Here is a 21,283-nt window from a genome sequence, read left to right as displayed (position 1 = left end):
GTGGGGCAGTAGTTGTTTCTATAAGGCCCCAAGTGATTCTATGGTATGCTCAGGGTGGAGGTCACTGATATAGTGAACAGAGTGCCAAATTAGGAATCAGGAGATCTGGCTCTGGTCTCAGCCCTACCCCTCACTTGCTTGTGATTTTGGAGATTTAATGTCCTTCACCTGTGCCTCAGTTTCCCCTCCTCTGAAATGAGGGCTCTGAACTACAATGATCTCTCCAGTCCCCCTAAAGTCTAATGCTGCTCCAGCTTCTTCATAGTTCAGGGTCAATGACTGATGAGGAATAGACCAAAGCCACTCACCTGATAGCATTTTTGCTCCTCACTGAAGGCCACCAGGATGACAGAGATAAACAGGTTCAGCACCACAAACGTCATAAAAATGATGCAGGACCCAATGAGGAAGGAGCCAAGCACTGGGCTATAGTCCAGTACCTGTCAGAAAGAAAACCAGGGTCAGCTGAGCACCGTGGCTCATGCCTGTGCTCCCCTCACTTTGGGAGGCTGAGGTGGGTGGATCACCTGAGGTCAGGAGTTGGAGACCAGCCTGGCCAACATGATAAAACCCCATCTCTACTAAAAATACAAAAATTAGCAGCTTGTGGTGGCAGGCACCTGTAATCTCAGCTACTCAGGAGGCTAAGGCAGGAGAATCACTTCAACACAGGAGGCAGAGGTTGCAGTGAGCCGAGATCACACCTTTGCACTCCAGCCTGGGTGACAAGAGTGAGACTCCATCAAGAAAGAAAGAAGGTGGTTGGGGGAGAAGGTAGGGAAGGGAGGTAAGGAAGGAAAGGAAGGCAGGCACGCCAGCCAGAGTCATCCAGTATCCTAGGTCCCAGCAGCCACCTCTCCCACTGGGAAACCTCGGAAGGAAAACAGTCCTCAGAGCTGGGCAGAGCTTGAAGCCAGGAAGCTTCCTTCTGCCTGGGGCTGAGGCTAGGCAAGGGAGGGAAGGGGCAGCCCCTTACTTTCCACGGCTGCCACCTCCAAAGACGGCCGTTCTTTTAGCCCAGGGCAGGGGGAGTTTCCTTTGGGAGACCCCTGCACAGCCCTCCCCTGAGTAGCCAGCACCTGATGTTCCTCTGTGAGCCGGGGTCCCCAGGGCAAGCTATGGACTCTAGCAGAGTGTCCACCTGGGGGAAGGGGACATTTCTGTTTGTCCAAACTTGCCCGGTGCTTTCCAGGCCATGGGCCCAAGGGATGGCATGGAGTGGGGCGGACAGGGAGTGCCTTTGCTAATCTTCGTAGAGGCTCAGTGTACGTGGCAGCCTCCGTGCCCTCATCCCATTACCTCCTCGTAGTTGAAGATTCCCAGTTGAAGGCTGATCATCGTCTCTGCCGCATCAAAGAGGGTTTTGTAGGAACGGAGCTTCCAACCAAATATTAAGTTCGACTGTCATGGAAAGAATCCTCATGAACAGGGAAGGAGGCCACCAAGAGCCACAAAGCCTGCTGCTTTACAGTCCAATGGGTGGGCTGTGTCAGCCACTGTTGTGGCTGCATTGGCCAAGCTACTATACCTACGGTGGTGTGCAAGTGGATGTGTGTACACAACTTGTTTTGTTTGTTTGTTTGAGATGGAGTTTTGCTCTTGTTGCCCAGGCTGGAGTGCAATGGCATGATCTCAGCTCACCTCAACCTCTGCCTCCCGGATTCCAGCAGTTCTCCTAACTCAGCCTCCCAAGTAACTGGAATTACAGGCATGCACAACCACGCCCAGCTAATTTTGTATTTTTAGTAGAGATGAGGTTTCTCCGTGTTTATCAGGCTGGTCTCAAACTTCTGATCTCAGGTGATCTGCCCGCCTTGGCCTCCCAAAGTGCTAGGATTACAGGTGTGAGCCACTGCACCCAGCCCCCACCTTGTTTTTTTTTTTTTTTTTTTTTTGACACCGAGTCTTGCTCTGTCACCCAGGCTAGAGTGCAATGGCATGATTTCGGCTCACTGCAACCTCTGCCTCACAGGTTCAAGCGATTCTCCTGCCTCAGCCTCACAAGTAGCTGGGACTACCAGTATGCACCACCATGTCCTGCTAATTTTTATATTTTTTAGTAGAGACAGGGTTTCATGATGTTGGTCAGGCTGGCCTTGAACTCCTGACCTAAGGTGATCCACTTGCCTTGGCCTTCCAAATGCTCTGTGTGTGTCTGGGTGTTAGCCCCGTGCCTTCTGACCAGTTGGGAAGCCAGAAGAACTGACACATCCAGGAGGGCTCTAGATGCAGAAAGGAATTCTTCCTGAACCTGGACCCTTTCAGCACTAGGGCTTCCTCACCCTATCCACCTGAGCTCTCTGGCCTTTGCCATTTGAGTTGACTGGTGCATGAGCTCACAGCTAACAGACCCTGTACTCAGAAAAGCCACCATCTTCCTTGGGTTCCCAGGGTCTCCCTAACCCTAACTGTCCACTTCCCACCACCAATTAGCCTTGGCTTTCACAGAATCAGTCCCGAGCTTTTTCCAAAGTGACACTTACTGCGATGGAGTAAGCCAGAAGCATGATAAGGATGACAATAATAAAGCCTGAAATGTCACCCCAGGCACGGCGTAGGGCTGCTGTGATCATGTTCATTTTGGGATTCAACCTAAGCAGATGCCAAAGCTTCACGGTCGACAGGAATACCAGGAAGGCAGTAATGTAACCGAGGGCAGCATCAGCTGCTGCTGTCTCACTGAAGCTGATGCCTCTGTGGGACCAACATGGGAAAGCCGGGTCTCAGAGACTGAGCAGTTTAGACAGAACTCACTTGGATGCAAGATTAGACTTATCGGCATTTCAGGATGTGGGATTCGTTTTATCATCATCTCCCTGGCCATCAGGTCCAGAAATAGGTCTGGGAGAGAGGGCTGTCCCAGTTTCCCCAGGTAGGTGGTGGTGATGATGATGATGGTGATGGTGATGATGATGATGATGATGATGATGATGATGATGATGATGGTGGTGGTGGTGGTGATGCTGGGAACTGTGGTGTGAGAGTGATGATGATGACTGTGATGATCATGGTGATGATGATGGTGATGATGGTGATGATGATGGTGACGGTGGTGATGATGCTGATGGCGATGGTGACGATGGTGATGCTGGCAGCTGTGGTGTGAGAGTGATGATGATGACTGTGCTGATGATAGTGAAGATGATGGTGATGGTGACAAACATGGTAATGGTAGTTGAGGTTCATGGGGTGCACTGGTAATCATAGTTACTCAAGAGGCTGAGGCAGGAGGATCACTTGAGTTCAGGAGTTTTAAGCTATAGTGAGTTGTGACCATCATCAGCAAGATGGCAGCCGACCAACCAACATGTGGTTTTCTCTGGGATGTTGGACTCGAGACTTTTTTTTTCCAATTTGTTTTCAAACGTTTTATGAAGCTATATGGTATTTCTTGTTAAGTGAAAAACTTTGCAGCCACAAAAAAGAACAAAACCACGTCCTTTGCAGCTGCATGGATGCAGCTGGAGGCCACTGTCCTAAGCAAATTAACACAGGAACAGAAAATCAAATACTACATGTGCTCACTTATAAGTGGGAGCCAAACACTGGGGACTCATGGACATAAAGATGGCAACAACAGACACTGGGACTACAAGACTGGGAGGGAGGGAGGCAGGCAAGGGTTGAAAAACTAACCACTGGGTACTGTGCTTACTACCTGGGTATCGAGGTCACTTGCACCCCAAACCTCAGCATCATGCAATATATCCATGTAACAAGCCTGTACACATACCCCCGAACCTAAGTAAAATTTGAGGCCAGGTGCAGTGGCTCATGCCTGCAATCTCAGCACATTGGGAGGCTGAGGCAGGAAGATCACTTGACCCCAGGTGTTCGAGATCAGCCTGGGCAACAATGTGGGACTCCTGTCTCTCTCTCTATATATATAAAATAATAGCTCAGGCACGATGGCTCATTCCTGTAATCCTAGCACTTTGGGAGGCCAAGGCGGGTGGATCACCTGAGGTCAGAAGTTCGAGACCAGCCTGATGAACATGGTGAAACGCCATCTCTACTAAAAATACAAAATTTAGCTGGGCGTAGTGGTGAGCGCCTGTAATACCAGCTACTTGGGAGGCTGAGGTAGAAGAGTGGCCTGAACCCAGGAGGAGGACTCTGTACTCCAGCGTGGGTGATGGAGCAAGACTGTCTCAAAAAAAAAAAAAAAAGAAAAGAAAAAGAAAAAGGGTATGATGATAAAATCATCTCTTAGAGGTCTCAGGAGGATTCCAGTAGTTGAGATGAGATAGTGCTTGTAATGGGGTATTTTTATGAAAGTGTATGACATTCAGCAGTAACTCAATACGTGTTAGCTATATCTATAAAATAAATGAGTGAGACAATAAACCCAATGACTTCAAGCAAGGGATGGGACTCTGGAGCTACACAATCCAGGCTTAAATCACTTCTCTGCCACATTTTAGCTGCGTGGCCTTGGGGAAGTCACATGACCTCTCTGAGCCTGAATGTCTTTGTCTTTTGCATTTTTTTTTTTTTTTGAGACTCAGTCTCCCTCTGTTATTCAGGCTGGAGTGCAGTGGAGCAATCTCAGCTCACTGCAACCTCCGCTTTTTGGGTTCAAGTCATTCTCCTGCCTCAGCCTCCTAAGTAGTTGGGACTACAGGCGTGTGCCACCATACTCAGCTAATTTTTATTAGTGACGGGGTTTCACCACATTGGCCAGGCTGGTCTCGAACTCCTGATTTCAAGTGATCCACCCACCTTGGCGTCCCAAAGTGCTAGAATTACAGTCATGAGCCACCACACCCTGCCCTCAATGTCTTTGTTAAATTGAGTGATTATAACACCGACCTTCATCAGTTCTGATGATGAGTCCCTAGGTGAATACTTCCTGCCTACCACACAGACACTTAGTATATGGTAGCAGAGGTGAGCTTACTGGGGCCCTAATACTTGCAAAGGGCCTCCCCAAAAGGCCAAGAAGAGCCTCAGCAGGACGCCACACGATCCTATGTTTTGGTAAGATTCGCACAAGTTATTGTTCCATTTGTCTGAGTCCTTTCCAATCATACACACTTGCGGCCCCACACCTGAATCTAGGTGGCAGCTAGAGTTACGTCTCTTAGGAGTGTCCCTCTACCTACTGTGGGTCTGCAGCCTCCTGACCCCTGGGCCTGAAAGAGGGCTGGAGGAACAAAGGGCCCGTGTGGTGAGCTGGGGGGCTGAAAATAGCCACTTACTCCTCCTTACGGTTCCGGCAGCGATGGAGGTCCCTTTCAGCCAGGACAGCCCTCTTCACAAATACCGCCAGGGCACTCCAGCTGGCCAGGATGATGGCTAGCTCCAAAAGATTCCACTTGCTGCGGAAATAGGCCCACGTCTGCTTCCTCATGCGCTTGCCCTGGAAAAGGAGCCTGAGGTTGTGGCCGTGACTGCCCCCTCCCCCAAGGGCTGCTCCCTCCCCCGATGGAGGGCACTCTGGCAGGAGGCTCCCCCAGCCCTTGCCCCCATGCACAGAGTAAACGGGCCTCTCCCCAAGACCCACTGAAGCAGGATGAAAGGAGCTGAATGCAGGGAACCTGAGAAGTCAAATGGAAACACTTCAGCTATGACAAGAAAGACCCTCTCGTTTACATAGGGAGTACGCCAGGTAACCAATGGAAACCTCTAGAGGGTATTTAAACCCCAGAAAATTCTTTTTTTTTTTTTTGAGATGGAGGCTCACTCTGTCGCCCAGTCGCTGGAGGGCAGTGGCGTCATTTCGGCTCACCGCAAACTCTGCCTCCCAGGTTCTAGCGATTCTCCTGCTTCAGCCTCCCGAGTAGCTGGGGTTACAGACATGTGCTACTACAGCCAGCTAATTTTTGTATTTTTAGTAGAGATGGGCTTTCACTTTGTTGGCCAGGCTGGTCTCAACTTCCTGACCTCAGGTGATCTGCCTGCCTCAGCCTCCCAAAGTGTTGGGATTATAGGCGTGAGCCACATCATCTGGCTGGCTACAGTTTTGCAACATGAAAAGGGTACATCCATGTGGAGATGGACAGTAATGACAGTTGTACAATGATGTGAGTGGACCCAACACCACTGAATACTTATAAGTGGTTAAAATGGTCAATTTTATGTTATGTATATTTTCCACAGTTAAAAATAAATAATTTAGCCTAAACGCAGTGGCTCACGCCTGTAATCTCAGCACTTTGGGAGGTCGAGGCAGGTAGATCACAAGGTCAAGAGATCCAGACCATCCTGGCCGTGGTGAAACCTTGTCTCTACTAAAAATACAAACATCAGCTGGATGCGGTGGTGACTGTCTGTAACCTTAGCTACTCGGGAGGCTGAGGCAGGAGAATGGCTGGAACCCAGGAGGCAGAGGTTGCAGTGAGCCAAGACTTGCACCACTGCACTCCAGCCTGGCAACAGAGCGAGACTCCATCTCAAACAAACAAACAAAAAAAACCGTTCCCACCCCACTTGCAAGGAAGAGGAGCGGGGTCGGGTAGGCATCAGGCACCCCTGCACCCCAACCCCTGCTCATGAGCTACGAGTATGTCTCTTACCTGCACCACCATGTAGTAGAGGAGGAAGAGGAAGTAGATGAACTCTGCCGCCACCACGAAGGGGTGCCAGCCGTCAGTGAAGGGGTACAGGCGGAGGCTCTGGAAGGCCGCGTGTGCAAAGAAGGTGCCTGGGGAACAGAGTGCACTCTGCTCACTCTGGACCACCTGCTCGCTCAGAGCCATGGCTTCTGACCGAGAGTCATCAGGTCAGATGTCTCAAGCTCAAGCAAGCCCTGGAGGTCTGACTGGGGCCAAGGAAAAGCCCAAGTTCCTTTATACCCAAAGGACTCAACATGGACACATGGCAGACATCGAAGGCAGCAGATGCACCAAAAGGGGCGGACGGCCTGCCGGGGAAGGTCCTCCCCTTCCCTCCGCATTTAGTGTTGGCCTTTCGGGCACAGACACCTCCAGATAAAGCACACCCACCCATATAATGACAATTCACGCCCAGATGGCTCATTTAAAGCCATTTTGGGCCAGGTACAGTGGCTCACGCCTGTAATAATCCCAACACTGTGGAAGGCTGAGGTGGGTGAATCACCTGAGGTTAAGAGTTTGAACTGGCGGGGCATGGTAGCTCAAGCCTATAATCCCAGCACTTTGGGAGGCGAAGAGGTCGGATCACCTGAGGTCAGTAATTGAGTCCAGCCTGGCCAACATAGTGAAACTCCATCTCCACTAAAAATACAGAATTAGCCAGGCTTGGTGTCAGGTGCCTGTAATCCCAACCACTCAGGAGGCAGAAGCAAGACAGTCACTTGAACCCAGGAGGCAGAGGTTGCAGTGAGCTGAGATGGCAACATGGCATTCTAGCCTGCGCAAAAAGAGCGAAACACCACCTCAACAAAAACAAACAAACAAAAAAGAGTTCGAGGCTGGCCTGGCCAACATAGTAAACCTCGTCTCTACTAAAAATACAAAAATCAGCTGGGCCTGGTGGTGCACCTCTGTAGTCTCAAGTACTCAAGAGGCTGAGGAGGAAGAATCACTTGAACCTGGGAGACGGAGTACGCATTGAGCTGAGTGCACCACTACCCTCTAGCATGGGTGACAGAGCAAGACTCTGTCTCAAAAATAAATACATAAATAAAAAGCCATTTCATCTAAAGACACTTCACTGAATATAAGTCCACCTAAAATCCAATATGACTAAAAAGTCAACCTCCTTTTGAGTAGTTTTTCATCCATTTGAGTGCCTTTTTATTTTTTTTCATTGTAAAAATTTTTCTGTAATGATGTTTTAAACCAGTTTGACTAGTAAGGCTCTGCCTATGGAGAGGAAGCCAGCCCCAAGGATGACATAATGAAGAGAAACAGAAACAATCTGAGTCTCCGACAACATCAGTGATCTGTGGAATCGACCAGATCTGAAATCTACCCATACTTTTATGTGTAGAGAAACATAATCCAGGGCCAAGTGTGATTGCTCATGCCTGTAATCCCAGCACTTTGGGAGGCCAAGTCAGGAGAACTGCCTGAGCTCAGGAGTTCAAGACCAGCCTGGTCAACACAGCAAGACATCATCTCTACGAAAAGTAAAAAACATTAGGTATGGTGGCACGTGCCTGTAGTTTCAGCTACTCAGGAGGCTGAGGGAGGACGATTGCTTTAGCCTAGGAGACTGAGGCTGCAGTGACCTATAATGGCACAACTGCACAGCCTAGGCGACAGAGAGAGACCCTGCCTGAGAGAGAGAGACAGAGACAGAGAGACAGACAGACAGACAGACACCGGGTACGGTGGTTCATGTCTATAATCCCAACACTTTGGGAGGCCGAGGTGGGTGGATCACCTGAGGTCAGAAGTTCGAGACCAGCCTGGCCAACATGTTGTAACTCCGTCTTTACTAAAAATACAAAAAATTAGCCGGCTGTGGTGGCACACATGCCTGTAACCCCAGCTACTCGGGAAGCTGAGACAGGAGAATCGCTTGGATCTGGGAGGCAGAGGTTGCAGTGAGCTGAGATCATGCCATTGCATTCCAGCCTGGGCGATAAGAGTGAAATTTCCATCTCAAAAAAAAAAAAAAAAAAAAAAAAAAAAAAAAAAAAAAAAAAGATACACAAACCCAAAAAGGATTTGGAAGAAACTATTAGCAATGAAGAATAACAATGGAAATTGAAAGCCTTTCATTTTTCACTTTACACAGTTCTGAATTTTTTTTAAAGCACAAATATGTTACTTTTTCTTTTTTTTATTCCATCTTATAAGTCATTGTAGCTATAGAGACATATATTACTTTCATAATAAAAAATGTAACCTAATTTCTATTTGATATTTAATGGAGAGGAGGTTGGCTTTTAGGCAAATTGATCATTAGCTGAACAGACTATAGATTGGTTTTTAGTAGACTGTGATCAGCATTTTAAGGGGGGAAGGAGGCATGAGAAAGAAATAGAACACAAAATATGAGAGCCCATCAGGTGTAGTTTTTAAATTTTGTGGAGACCGGGTCTCATCGTGTTGCCCAGGCTGGTCTTGAACTCCTGGGTCCAAGCAGTCCTCTCACCTTGACCTCCCAAAGTGCTGGGATCATGGGTACAAGCCACCGTGCCCGGCCTCATGGAGTTAAAGTACGTGTTATTTGTGAACATTTCATCTTGGTTGCATGTGTGCTGGATTATGATGTAAAATGTACTTCATGGTATACACTGATGTTTGGTGAAATACTACATTAGGTGACGTGATCTGTTACCAGGCCACATTCTCCCTCACCTGTCACTGCCAGCTCGCCATCCCCAACCCCAGCAGACTGGGAAGCCTTTGGACCCTCAGTGGGTTTCTTTAGGATCTCTTGGAAGACAAGGCCAGAAAGATGGGGGAAATTAGGGTGGAGGGTCCTAATGTCTTCCCTTTGGGGACCCAGGAACGCATGGCTGCAGGGATAACCAAGACCCACATCCAGATTCACTAAACAACTATTTGCTCTGGACCTCTGGCCCTGGGGTGGTTGCGCCCAGGTAGGTCAGGAGCCCCAGCCCAGGGGAAGGCCTGTCTGTCTTCTGGGGCCCTGCAGAGGTTCCCAGGCGGGGCTGCCCACCTAGGGCACTGGTCTCTAGCGTCAGCGTGACGATGCAGAACAGGTTGACGTTGGCATTGTAGACAGTGAACTCCACAAACACAGCTCTGGTCAGGGCGTCCAGCCAGGTGTTGTCAAAGAGATAGCGGAGAATCCTGTGGGAAAGAGCCGTGCTGGGGCATTTCCACGCTGCAGGGGCTCCATGTCCCCGCAGCCCTTCGACTGAGGCCAGAGCTTCCCGTCTTAACTTATCCCTCTGCTTCTGCTCTGTTCCCGGGGCCACCAGGCCATCAGCGCTGCCCCTGGGAGTGGTCGCATTTTGTAGCCCACGCTGTGGTAGGGTGGCACCCCTCATCTCCTGGCCATTAGAGCAGAGATTCTTAAAGTGTGGTCCCACACCAGCAGCATCAGCATCACCTGGGAACTTGTTGGAAACAGATTCTCAGGCCTGCCCTAGACCTGCTGAGTCAGAAACTCTCGGGGGAGCCCAGAATGTGTGTTTTGATGAGCCCGCCGAGGGATTCAGATGCCGTTTACAATTTGAGAGCCGTGGTGTTAAAAGAATCACAGAGGCCTGGTGTGGGGGCTCATACCTGTAATCCCAGAACTTAGGGAAGCCTAGGTGGGTGATCACCTGAGGTCAGGAGTTCAAGACCAGCGTGGCCAACATGGTGAAACCCCATCTCTATTAAAAATACAAAAATTAGCCGGTGGGGTGGCACATGCCTGTAATCCTAGCTACTCAGGAGTCTGAGACAGGGAAATCTCTTAAACCAGGGAGGCGGAGGTTGCAGTGAGCCGACACCCCATCACTGCACCTCAACCTTGGTGACAGAAAAAAAAAATAGCCAGGCATAGTGGTACATGTCTGTAATCCCAGCTACGTGGGAGGCTGAGTCATGAAAATTGCTTGAGGCTGATACAGGAGAATCACTTGAACCCGGGAGGCAGAGGTTGCAGTGAGCGAAGATTGTGCCACTCCAGCTCGGTGGACAGTGTGAGATTCTGTCTCAAAAAAAGAAAAAAGGGCTGGGTGCAGTGGCTCATGTCTATAATCCCAGCACTTTGGGAGGCTGAGGCGGGCAGATCACCTGAGGCCAGGAGTTTTTGAGACTAGCCTGGCCAACGTGGTAAAACCCTGTCTCTAACCTGTAATCTCAGCTACTCAGGAGGCTGGGGCAGGAGAATTGCTTGCACTCCAGCCTGGGCAACAGAGCGAGAAGCTGTCTCAACTTAACTACTTCCTTCTTGTCTAATGGAGGACTGTTCTAAGTGGTAGTGAGCTCCCCACCCCTGGACTGGCTCTAGGAGAGGCAACCAGGCTGTGAATGCCAGAAAGAGACTTTCCTTCCAATTCTGAGATGGCGCGGTTCCCAGGGGCCTGAAAATACAACCTGCATGATTCTGAATCCTCCAGGCTCTCCCACAGTGACCTGAATAAAGTTGGCTCTGCCCTGTTTTGAAGACTACATTACGGCTAATGCCCTTTTTGGCTTTTTTTAAAAACCTGCACCCAGATGAAAAAAAAAAAAAAAAAAAAAAAGGTCTACATTCCCCAATCAGATGTGGACTCTAGCAAAAGACCTCACTCAGCTGCAAATGAATCAAGTCAGCCTCACCTTGATGTGCTTTGGCGATCAGCCCCAAAAGGGACCACGTAGCCTCCTCCCCGGTACACAGTAAGTTTGCCCCAGATAGGATACCCTCCACGTTGGCTCTGGCTCCGGTACTGCCAAGCCTGGGGATAGCTACTGCCGTTACTGAGGGTGGAGGCATTCCAGCCTTCCCCGTAGTCAGCCAGGTCTTCGGCATCCAGGGAATACGGCGCACGGCATCCGTTGAGAGATGCCTGAAATTGCCAGGCAAGCGGGCAAGAGCTTTCCCGGACCCTTACTTGGCGAATCTGGGCAGTGCCAACCAGCTTGGAGTTCCCATCAGTGATAAAGCCTAAAGAGAAAAATCAGGTGGGTAAATCTAGCAGTCAAAATCATAACACATCCCAAGCTCCCCATCCAAGGCTAATGTGAACTTCAGCATACCCAATATAGAGACAGCGCAGAGAAGTATATGGCCAACTGTAAACTACGTTTATCCAAATGACCTCGCCGTCTCTCCACCTGCTGTGCTTCCTGCACAGCCTCTCTTAGGGAATGAAACCCCATCTCCCCAACATCACCTGGACATGCCTGTGCCCTTTCTCCTCAATCCGCCATCCCAGTGGTTACCACATCCCATCCATCCTACTTTTTCCATGTCTTATGTCTCCATCCGCTTCTCTCCATCACCACTATCCCTTGTCCCTGCACCAGCCCTCACCCTGTGTCCCTAGAATCCTAACTTCCCCGCCTCCTCTCCTTTTTTTTGAGAGAGAGAGACTTTCACTCTTGTTGCCCAGGCTAGAGTGCAATGGCATGATCTTGGCTCACTGTGACTCCCGCCTCCTGGTTCAAGTGCTTCTCCTGCCTCTGCCTCCTGAGTAGCTGGGATTACAAGTGCCTGGCACTATGCCTGGCTAATTTTTTGTATTTTTAGCAGAGACAGTGTTTCTCCATGTTGGCCAGGCTGTTCTCAAACTCCTGACGTCAGGCGATCCACCCGCCTTGGCCTCCCAAAGTGCTGGGATTACAGGTGTGAGCCACCATGCCCAACCAACTTGCCCACCCTTGACTCTAACTTCCACATGCTTCCGGAGTGATCATTCTATACCACAGGTTTATGCCACAGCCTCATGTAGACACTTTCAATGGCGCGTCATTTCTTCGAGGATGAGACACGCATTCCTGAGATCCTTCATGATCTGGCCTGTTCATCTCTCCTGCTTTGCTTCTCAGTGAGCATTTTTTTTTTTTTTTTTTTTTTTTTTTTGAGACAGAGTTTCGCTCTTGTTACCCAGGCTGGAGTGCAATGGCGCGATCTCGGCTCACCGCAACCTCCGCCTCCTGAGTTCAGGCAATTCTCCTGTCTCAGCCTCCTGAGTAGCTGGGATTACAGGCACGTACCACCATGCCCAGCTGATTTTTTGTATTTTTAGTAAAGACGGGGTTTCACCATGTTGACCGGGATGGTTTCGACCTCTCGACCTCGTGATCCACCCGCCTCAGCCTCCCAAAGTGCTGGGATTACAGGCGTGAGCCACCGCGCCCGGCCCTCAGTGAGCCTTAACTCACATCCTACACGGGAGTCACACTCCACACTCTGCGGTTCCAAGAACATGCATTCCATGGGGTGAGGGGCTGGGCTTTTCTCGTGTTGTTCGCTCTGCCCCGCACACTGTTTTTGTCTAGCTGGTTCATGCTCAGCTACTGCTCATTTAAGAGGTTCTCCACTCTGCATCAGGGGAAGGGAAGGAGCAGAGTCCTCTCTCGTGGACACCCAGCCTTCTGAGAGTCTCTCCTTCACAGTCTGGTCCTGTGGTTATTGGTTGGTTTTCTTTTTCTCCCTTTTTTTCTAGACTGTCTTGCTTCTTCACCTGGGCTAGAGGGCAGTGGTGCAGTCTGGGCTCACTACAACCTCCAATTCTCAGGTTCAAGCGACTCTCCTGCCTAAGCCTCCCGAGTAACTGGGACTACAAGCATGGGTCAACATGCCTGGCTAATTTTGAATTTTTAGTAAAGACAGAGTTTGATCATGTTGGTCAGGTTGGTCTAGAACTCCCGATCTCAAGTGACCCACCCACCTCGGCCTCCCAAAGTTCTGGGATTACGGCATAAACCACCACACCTTGCCTCTTTCTTCATTTTTAAGACAAGGTCTTGCTCTGTCTCCCAGGCTGGAGTGCGGTGGCACAATTTTGGCTTATTGCAGGCTCCACCTCCTGGGCTCAAGCAGTCCTCGCACCTCAGCCTTCTGAGTTGCTGGGACTACAGGCATGAGCCATCACACCTGGCTAATTTTTGTATTTTTCTTTTTTTTTTTTTTTTTTTTGAGAAGGAGTTTCGCTCTTGTTACCCAGGCTGGAGTGCAATGGCGCGATCTCGGCTCACCGCAACCTCCGTCTCCTGGGTTCAGGCAATTCACCTGCCTCAGCCTCCTGAGTAGCTGGGATTACAGGCACGTGCCACCATGCCCAGCTAACTTTTTGTATTTTTACTAGAGACAGGGTTTCACCATGTTGACCAGGATGGTCTTGATCTCTTGACCTCGTGATCCACCCGCCTCGGCCTCCCATTTAAGTGCTGGGATTACAGGCGAGAGCCACTGCGCCCGGCCAATTTTTGTATTTTTTATAGAGGAGGGTCGTGCCATGTTGCCAGGCTGATCTCAAATTCCTGGCCTCAAGCAATCCTCTCTCCTCAGCTTCCCAAAGCGCTGGGATTGCAGGTGAGAGAGCTGCCACGCCCAGCCTGGTTTTCTCATGAGGCTGATGCTGAGGGTGCCTTGTAAGTGTTTCTAGCCGGGAGCAGGCCGTAGGAGGCTGACACAGCCCCAGGGCTGAAGGACTTACCTGGGGGGTGACCGTACAGGTTGCTCAGGAGCGTGGTGTTGGCCCACTCAAAGAACTCTCGGAAGCCCAGCACACCTGAGAAGCCCCTGGTGAAGCTGTGCTCAAGGTGTCTGTTGAGGTGGTAGGTGCTGGGGTCCCTCTGCCCATAGGCCACGAGCAGCAGCATCCACAGGAAGCCCAGGTATGCTGGGGAGGAAGGCACAGCCCTGGTCAGGCAGGATCTGTGACTCCCACCCAGTCCAGGTCAGGAAATGGAAAGGCCTCCTAGACCAGCCTCTTGCCCTTCTGGTGACAATGGAACCGCTCTTTATAGAGGCAGCGGAGAGGAGTAAAGTCACAGACCATGGGATATCCTGCCTGAGTCCAAATCCCAGCTCTGCCACATCCCATCCAGGTGCCCTTCACAAGTGACTCTACTCCTCTATGCCTCACTCTTCCCATCTGTGAAATGGGAATAACAATTCTACAACCTAGAGTTGTCATGAAGGGGTCAGTTAATATTAGAAAGCACTGGTTGGATGCGGTGGCTCATGCCTATAATCCCAACACTTTGGGTGGCCAAAGACGGCAGATCACTTGATGTCAGAAGTTCAAGACCAGCCTGATCATCATGGCAAAACCCCATTTCTACTGAAAAAATAAAAATCTTCTGGGCATGGTGGTGTGCATTTGTTGTCCCAGCTACTCGGGAGGCTGAGGCCGGAGACTCACCTGAACCTGGGAGGCGGAGGTAGCAGTGAGCTGAGATTGTGTCACTGCACTGCAATCCGAATGACAGAGTAAAATTGTGTCTCAAAAAATAAAATAAAAAATGTAAATCCTAATATACCATGCTATTTGAAAAATAAACAAAAACAAAAACAAAAAAATTAAAAATTTAAAAATCTTAAAAAGGCTGGGTGTGGTGGCTCATGCCTGTAATCCCAGCACTTTGGGAGGTCGAGGTGGGCAGGTCACATGAGGTCAGGAGTTTGAGACCAGCCTGGCCAACATGATAAAACCCTGTCTCTACTAAAAAGACAAAAATTAGCCCCGAGTGATGGCGCATACTTACAACCCCAGCTACTCAGGAGGCTGATGTGTGAGAATGGCTTGAACCCCAGAGGCAGAGGTTGCAGTGAGCTGAGATTTTGCCATTGCTCTCTAGCCTGGGTGACACAGTGAAACTGTGTCTCCAGAAAAATTAAAATAAAAAAGAAGAATAAGAGGAATTAGCCAGAAGAAAAGCTGGGGAGGAGGAGTGAGCACACTCCAGGCCGATGAGATGAACCGTCTGGGCAGACGCCTGGGGTGAGGACAGGTCATAGTTCCCAGGCGCTGCAGAAGCCAATGGGAGGCTGAAGTGGGGCACAGGAGCCAGGAGTGGGGACTTGGGACGGGTGGAGCCACTGGAGGGGGTTTGGGTTTTGTCTTAAGGGTCATGAGAGGCCACTGAAGGATTTTAAGTGTAGTGGAGAAGCTAGAGTGTGCTGATATCCAGGGAAACTGAGGCCCAGAAGCGGAGCGGGACTTATTAAAAATAGCACAGTAAGTGTGTCTGTCTATTTCACACTGTGCTGACAGCCAGCGAGCGGGAAGATTGCCTACCCAGGATCTCTCTGATAAGGGCAAATGCTTTCTGTTCCTTGAGGTGAGTACTTTTCATCTTCTCAATGGCAGCGGTGAGAGGTGGCTGGTAGACGTCCCTGCTGCTATTTCTTCGTGCTCGGAACAAGGCATAGGGGTCTGCGGAGGGAAGGACAATAGGGTAGCCATCCTGGCCAACACTGTGAAACACAATCTCTCCCAAAAATTAGCCATGCATGGTGGTGTGCGCCCGTAATCCCAGCTACTTGGGAGGCCGAGACAGGAGAATCGCTTGAATCCAGGAGGTGGAGGTTGTAGTGAGCCAAGACTGCACCATTGTACTCTAGCCTGGGTCTCAAAATAAGAAAAAATTAAAATTAAAAAAAATTTTTTCAATTTTAATTTTTTTTTTTGTAGAGATGGGGTCTTGCTGTGTTGCCGAGGCTGGACTACAGTAGTGCAATCAAGGCTCACAGAAGCCTCAACCGCCCTGGGCTCAATCTTCCCACATCAGCCTCTCGAGTAGCTGGGACTGCATGCATGCATCACCATGCCTGGCTATTTTTTTGTATTTTGGTAGAGATGGAGTTTCCCCCATGTTGTCCAGGCTGGTCTCAAACTCCTAAATTTGATCAATCTGCCTGTCTCAGGCTTCCAAAGTGCTGGGATTACAGGTGCGAGCCAACCTCACCCGGCCTCCTTTCTTAAAAATTATGAAACAGGCTGGGCACAGTGGCTCATGCCTGTAATCTTAGCACTTTGGGAGGCCAAGGTGGGTGGATCACTTGAGGTCAGAAGTTCAAGACCAGCCTGGCCAACATGGTGAAACTCCATCTTTACTAAAAATACAAAAAAATAGCCAGGTGTGGTATCAGGCGCCTGTAATCCCAGCTACTCAGGAGGCTGAGGCAGGAGAATCGCTTCAACCTGGAAGGTGGAGGTTGCAGTGAGCTGAGATCATACCACTGGACTCCAGCCTGGGCAACAGAATGAGATACTGTTTCAAAAAAAAAAAAAATCATAAAACAGATCATCACTCTGCTATGTAAAGCCCTCCCACATCCCAGCCTTGGCCCAGCTTCTATAAGGGTCCGGCAACCTGCTGCCCACCCCCTCCACTCTCATCTCTAACCACTGTCCTCCAACCCCAACTTACCATGCTCCAGACACACTGCCAATGGCTGCTATAAAATGGTTGCAATAAAATGACACCACTGTCCCACCTTGGGGCCTTTGCATGTGCTTAGTGTGTGGTGGTTTCCTTCCCCCATCCTCAGGAGAGAGCTTAGGCACCACAGCAGCAGAGAGGACTACCCTCTCTTGTTCTTCCCCAATCCTATTTCTCACTAAAATTCACACTTATATGTCTACTTGTGCATTTATTTTGGTTAATGCCATCTCCCCAAATGGGCTGTTCATTCCAAGGGTAGCAACCTGTCCCTTATAATCAGCGCAGTGTGGGCAGGGGCTGGAGTAGGAGTGGGGATTGACTTTACATGGGCAAGAAAGAACCTTTTGGGGTGACAAATCTGTTCTAAATCTGAATTGCAGTGATGGTTACATAACTCTATAGATTTACCGAAATCTAAAATCTGCACACTTACAACAGGTGAATTTTATGTCAATTACATTCCCAAGCCATCACCAGGCCTGGCCTGCAGCCAGGGCTCCCTGAGGACTTGCCAAAGGGGTGGCTGAATGAATATTTAATGGTCTGGAGCCTGGCATCTCTGTGGAGAAACATTACTCTCTTGTCTTGAGAAGATTTTAATGGACCTCTTGGATGCCCAAATTGCTGCCCTGGAATGGAAGAGTACACACCCTGAAGAGGTAGCCACGCTGCACTGTGAGGCAGGCGCGCGGGATGTGGTTTGTTCGTTTCTATTTTGTTTTCCCTGGAAGTCAAAACCATTGCCTTGATGATTCCAAGCTGATTCAGTTTTATTTGCATGCTTGTTTTGTCATTATTGTCAGCACCCTTGGGAACTCCGGTTGGGAAGTGAGAAGTCAGGCTGGGAGGATGGGGACTAGCCAGTGACCTCCTAGAGCAGGGGTCAGTGTGGCTGTGTTCCAACCAACATGTGTTTATGAAAGCCAGCAGTAGGCGAGACGTGGCCCCCCCAGCTACAGTTTGCAGAACTCTGTCCTAACATTCTTTTTTTTTTTTTTTTTTTTTGAGACGGAGTTTCGCTCTTGTTACCCAGGCTGGAGTGCAATGGCGTGATTTCGGCTCACTGCAACCTCCGCCTCCTGGGTTCAGGCAATTCTCCTGCCTCAGCCTCCTGAGTAGCTGGGATTACAGGCACGAGCCACCATGCCCAGCTAATTTTTTTTTGTATTTTTAGTAGAGACGGGGTTTCACCATGTTGACCGGGATGGTCTCGATCTCTCGACCTTGTGATCCACCCGCCTCGGCCTCCCAAAGTGCTGGGATTACAGACTTGAGCCACCGCGCCCGGCCTTTTTTTTTTTTTTTTTTTTTTTTTTTTTTGAGACAGAGTCACATTCTGGCACCCAGGCTGGAGTGCAATGGCATGATCTTAGCTCACTGCAACCTCCGCCTCCCAGGTTCAAGCAATTCTCCTGCCTCCACCTCCTGAATAGCTGGGATTACAGGAGCCCGCTACCACACCTGGCTTAATTTTTGTATTTTTAGGAGAGACAGGGTTTCACCATGTTGACCTCGTGATCCACCCACCTTGGTCTTCTAAAGTGCTAGGATTACAGGCATCAGCCATTGTGCCCAGGTTTGTCCTAAAATTCTTAATTTTCGGATAAGGCCACTTTTTGCAGCCCATCTGTAAACTGATTCTTGTTTTAGTTTTTGTTCTAAAACCCAGATCCCTGAGTCTCAGAGAAGAAAGCTGCTTGCTCGGAATTATACAGAGAAGGACAGCCCATGCAGACAGCTTCGTCCCTGAGGTACCTCTTCTGGCTGGTGGGTCATACTTGAGTGTTCCGGAAAAAAGCCAGGGAAAGAAGAAACAAAGGTACTCAGGAGACAAGAAGTCACTTTTTTCCCAGCTCATTTGGGGATGGCTCACAAACTGGGGGTGAAAGGCTGGTGGGGAACAAAGATTTGGGGAGCTGGCCCAAGAACCAGCACCCCCCACGGGCTGCACTCTGTCACCCTGCAGGGCTCACTGAGCCTCATGAGGGCCACAGCTGGTCAGACCTGCCTCCAGCCAGCAAAGCACATTACCTGGGCCCAACAGATGTCTTGGTAGCGGAGCCACTCTAACCTCCTCCTCCTCCACTCTCTTCAAGACCAGTGCAAAGAAAGCAGCAAATCCCAGCACCTGAAAAATACACAGGGAGAGCCTCGAGCCCACGCTTGTAACTCTCAACCTTTCATCGGCGCGGGCGCAGGGCCTGGGGCCAGGACTGTGTGCTGCGTAGGGCCCTGTGCTTTGAGTGAATACAGCTCCCTTCTGCAGAGACGAGGGGTGGTTATGAAGATGGAGTGCAAGGCCTTTGCTCGAAGACCGAAGACCGGAGGACTGGCCAGTCCTAGCACTCCCCTGAGCCTTCGCACCTACTGCTGCTCACCTGACTGAGGAATGTCTGACCTCTCTGCAAGGAGAATTGCTCTCCCCCTGGGCTTCTAGCACAGGAGTCCTGCCCCACCGTGCTCCTTCTCTTTCCTGCTGTATATATTTTTTCTTTCTTTATTTTTTTTTTAGAGACGGGGTCTCACTATGTTGCCCAGGCTGGAGTGCAGTGGCTATCCACAGGCGTGATCCCACTACTGATCAGCACGGGAGTTTTGACCTGCTCCATTTCTTACCTGGGCCGGTTCACCCCTCCTTAGGCAACCTGGTGGTCCCCTGCTCCCGGGAGGTCACCATATTGATGCCGAACTTAGTGCAGACACCCAATTGGCATAGCACACTACAGCCCAGAACTCCTGGGCTCAAGCGATCCTCCCACCTCAGGCTCCCAAGTAGCTGGGACTACTGGCAGGCTCCACCGCGCCTGGCTCTTGCTGTATTAAGCGGTGTGCTCATCTGCATGGTTTCAGCTGCAAGGCCTCAGCCACGTGATCTCTGTGCCTGTTCTGCACAACCACGGGAGAATCCCGTGGTTCAGTTGGGGAACAGAAAGGCTCAGCGCGCATGCCTGTTCTTAGTATCCTGTGAGCCTAGCGTTGAGGGGAGGTGTCAGATGTTTTTTGACTCTTATGATAAAGGCTGTTCAGGGAAGAATGGGGGACCAGAGGGCATTTGGCGACGTCTCATAGGCGTAAAGATTAACTTTCTTTGTTTGTTTGTTTGGTTGATTTTGAGATGGAATCTCACTCTGTCTCCAAAGCTGGAGTGCAAAGGCAGGATCTCTGCTCACTGCAACCTCCACCTCCTAGGTTCAAGCGATTCTTTTGCCTCAACCTCCCAAGTAGCTGGGACTACAAGCATCCATCACCATGCTCAGCTAATTTTTGTATTTTTCGTAGAGACAGGGTTTTACCATATTGGTCAGGCTGGTCTCGAACTCCTGACCTCAGGTGATCTGCCCACCTCAGCCTCTGAATGTGTTGGCATTACAGGTGTGAGCTACTGCACCTGGGCCTTAACTTCTGTTTTTTTAGGGACAGGGTGTTGTTCGGTTTCCCAGGCTGGAGTGTAGTGGCTATTCACAGGCTTGACCATGGCACACTACAGCCTTGAACTTCTAGGATCACAAGATTCTCTTGCCGCAGCCTCCTGAGTAGATGGGACTACCGGTATATGCCACCACACCTAGCATGCGATCTTAGTGTCTTTCTTGATTTTTGACAGGGTCTTGCTCTGTTGCCCAGACTGGAATGCAGTGGCTTGATCTCAGGTCACTGCAACCTTCATCTTCTGGGTTCAAGTGATCCTCCTACTTCAGCCTACCTAGCTGGAACTATAGGTGCACAACACCCACTACCTTGCCTAGCTGATTTTTGTGTTTTTTGTAGAGACAGGGTGTTGCCCTGTTGCCCAGGCTGGTCTAAACTTCTTAGCCCAAGCAATATACCTGCCTCAGCCTCCTGAAGTCCTGGATTACAGGTGTGAGCCACTATGCCCAGCCCCACCTTAATTTCTTTCTTTCTTTTTTATTTTTTTGAGACAGAGTCTCACTGTGTTGTCCAGGCTAGTGTGCAGTGGTGAGATCTCAGCTCAGTGCAACCTCCGTCTGCTGGGTGTAAGCAATTCTTCTGCCTCTGCCTCCTGAGTATCTGGGACTACAGGCACCTGCCACCATGCCTGGCTATGTCTTTTTTTTTTTTTTTTTTTTTTTTTGAGATGGAGTCTTGCTGCACTGACTAGGCTGGAGTGCATTGGCGAAATCTTAGCTCACTGCAACCTCCACCTCCCAGTTTCAAACAATTCTCCTGCCTCGGCCTCTCCAATAGCTGGGATTATAGGCATGTGCCACTATGCCTGGCTGATTTTTGTACTTTTAGTAGAGATGGGGTTTCACCATATGAGCCAGGCTGGCCTTGAACTCCTGACCTCGTGGTCTACCCGCCTTGGCTTCCCAAAGTATTGGGATTACAGGCATGAGCCACTGCGCCTGGCTTTTTTGTATTTTTAATAGAGATGGGGCTTCACCATTTTTGCCAGGCTGGTCTCGAACCCCTGACCTCAAATGATCCACTTGCCTCAGACTCCCGAAGTGCTGGGATTACAGGCGTGAGCCACCGCGCCCGGCCTGTAATTCCTTAACCTCAAGTTTTCTCACCTGTGAAAGGGAGATGAGCATCTTAAG

At 49.9% G+C, this 21,283-nt stretch overlaps 1 protein-coding gene across 1 annotated transcript in view; it reads right to left on the bottom strand.

Annotated features, from left to right (window-relative positions):
* LOC101040176 (polycystin-1-like protein 2) overlaps positions 1 to 21,283 on the bottom strand; it is a 106,014-nt gene that overhangs the window by 4,812 nt on the left and 79,919 nt on the right. Inside the window, exons 33-42 of the mRNA XM_003938081.4 lie at positions 18,753 to 18,849; positions 15,572 to 15,709; positions 13,985 to 14,170; positions 11,160 to 11,487; positions 9,562 to 9,695; positions 6,519 to 6,646; positions 5,202 to 5,362; positions 2,484 to 2,694; positions 1,300 to 1,401; positions 309 to 440 (exon numbers count right to left, since the gene is read on the bottom strand). Coding sequence (XP_003938130.2) covers positions 309 to 440; positions 1,300 to 1,401; positions 2,484 to 2,694; positions 5,202 to 5,362; positions 6,519 to 6,646; positions 9,562 to 9,695; positions 11,160 to 11,487; positions 13,985 to 14,170; positions 15,572 to 15,709; positions 18,753 to 18,849 — 1,617 coding nt within the window. The remainder of the gene's footprint in view (positions 1 to 308; positions 441 to 1,299; positions 1,402 to 2,483; positions 2,695 to 5,201; positions 5,363 to 6,518; positions 6,647 to 9,561; positions 9,696 to 11,159; positions 11,488 to 13,984; positions 14,171 to 15,571; positions 15,710 to 18,752; positions 18,850 to 21,283) is intronic.

This window comes from Saimiri boliviensis, chromosome 1 (genome assembly GCF_048565385.1).
Source record: "Saimiri boliviensis isolate mSaiBol1 chromosome 1, mSaiBol1.pri, whole genome shotgun sequence".
Lineage (NCBI taxonomy): Eukaryota > Metazoa > Chordata > Mammalia > Primates > Cebidae > Saimiri > Saimiri boliviensis.
The sequence above is the reverse complement of the archived record's forward strand: the minus strand, read 5'-3'. Positions and strand labels throughout refer to the sequence as shown.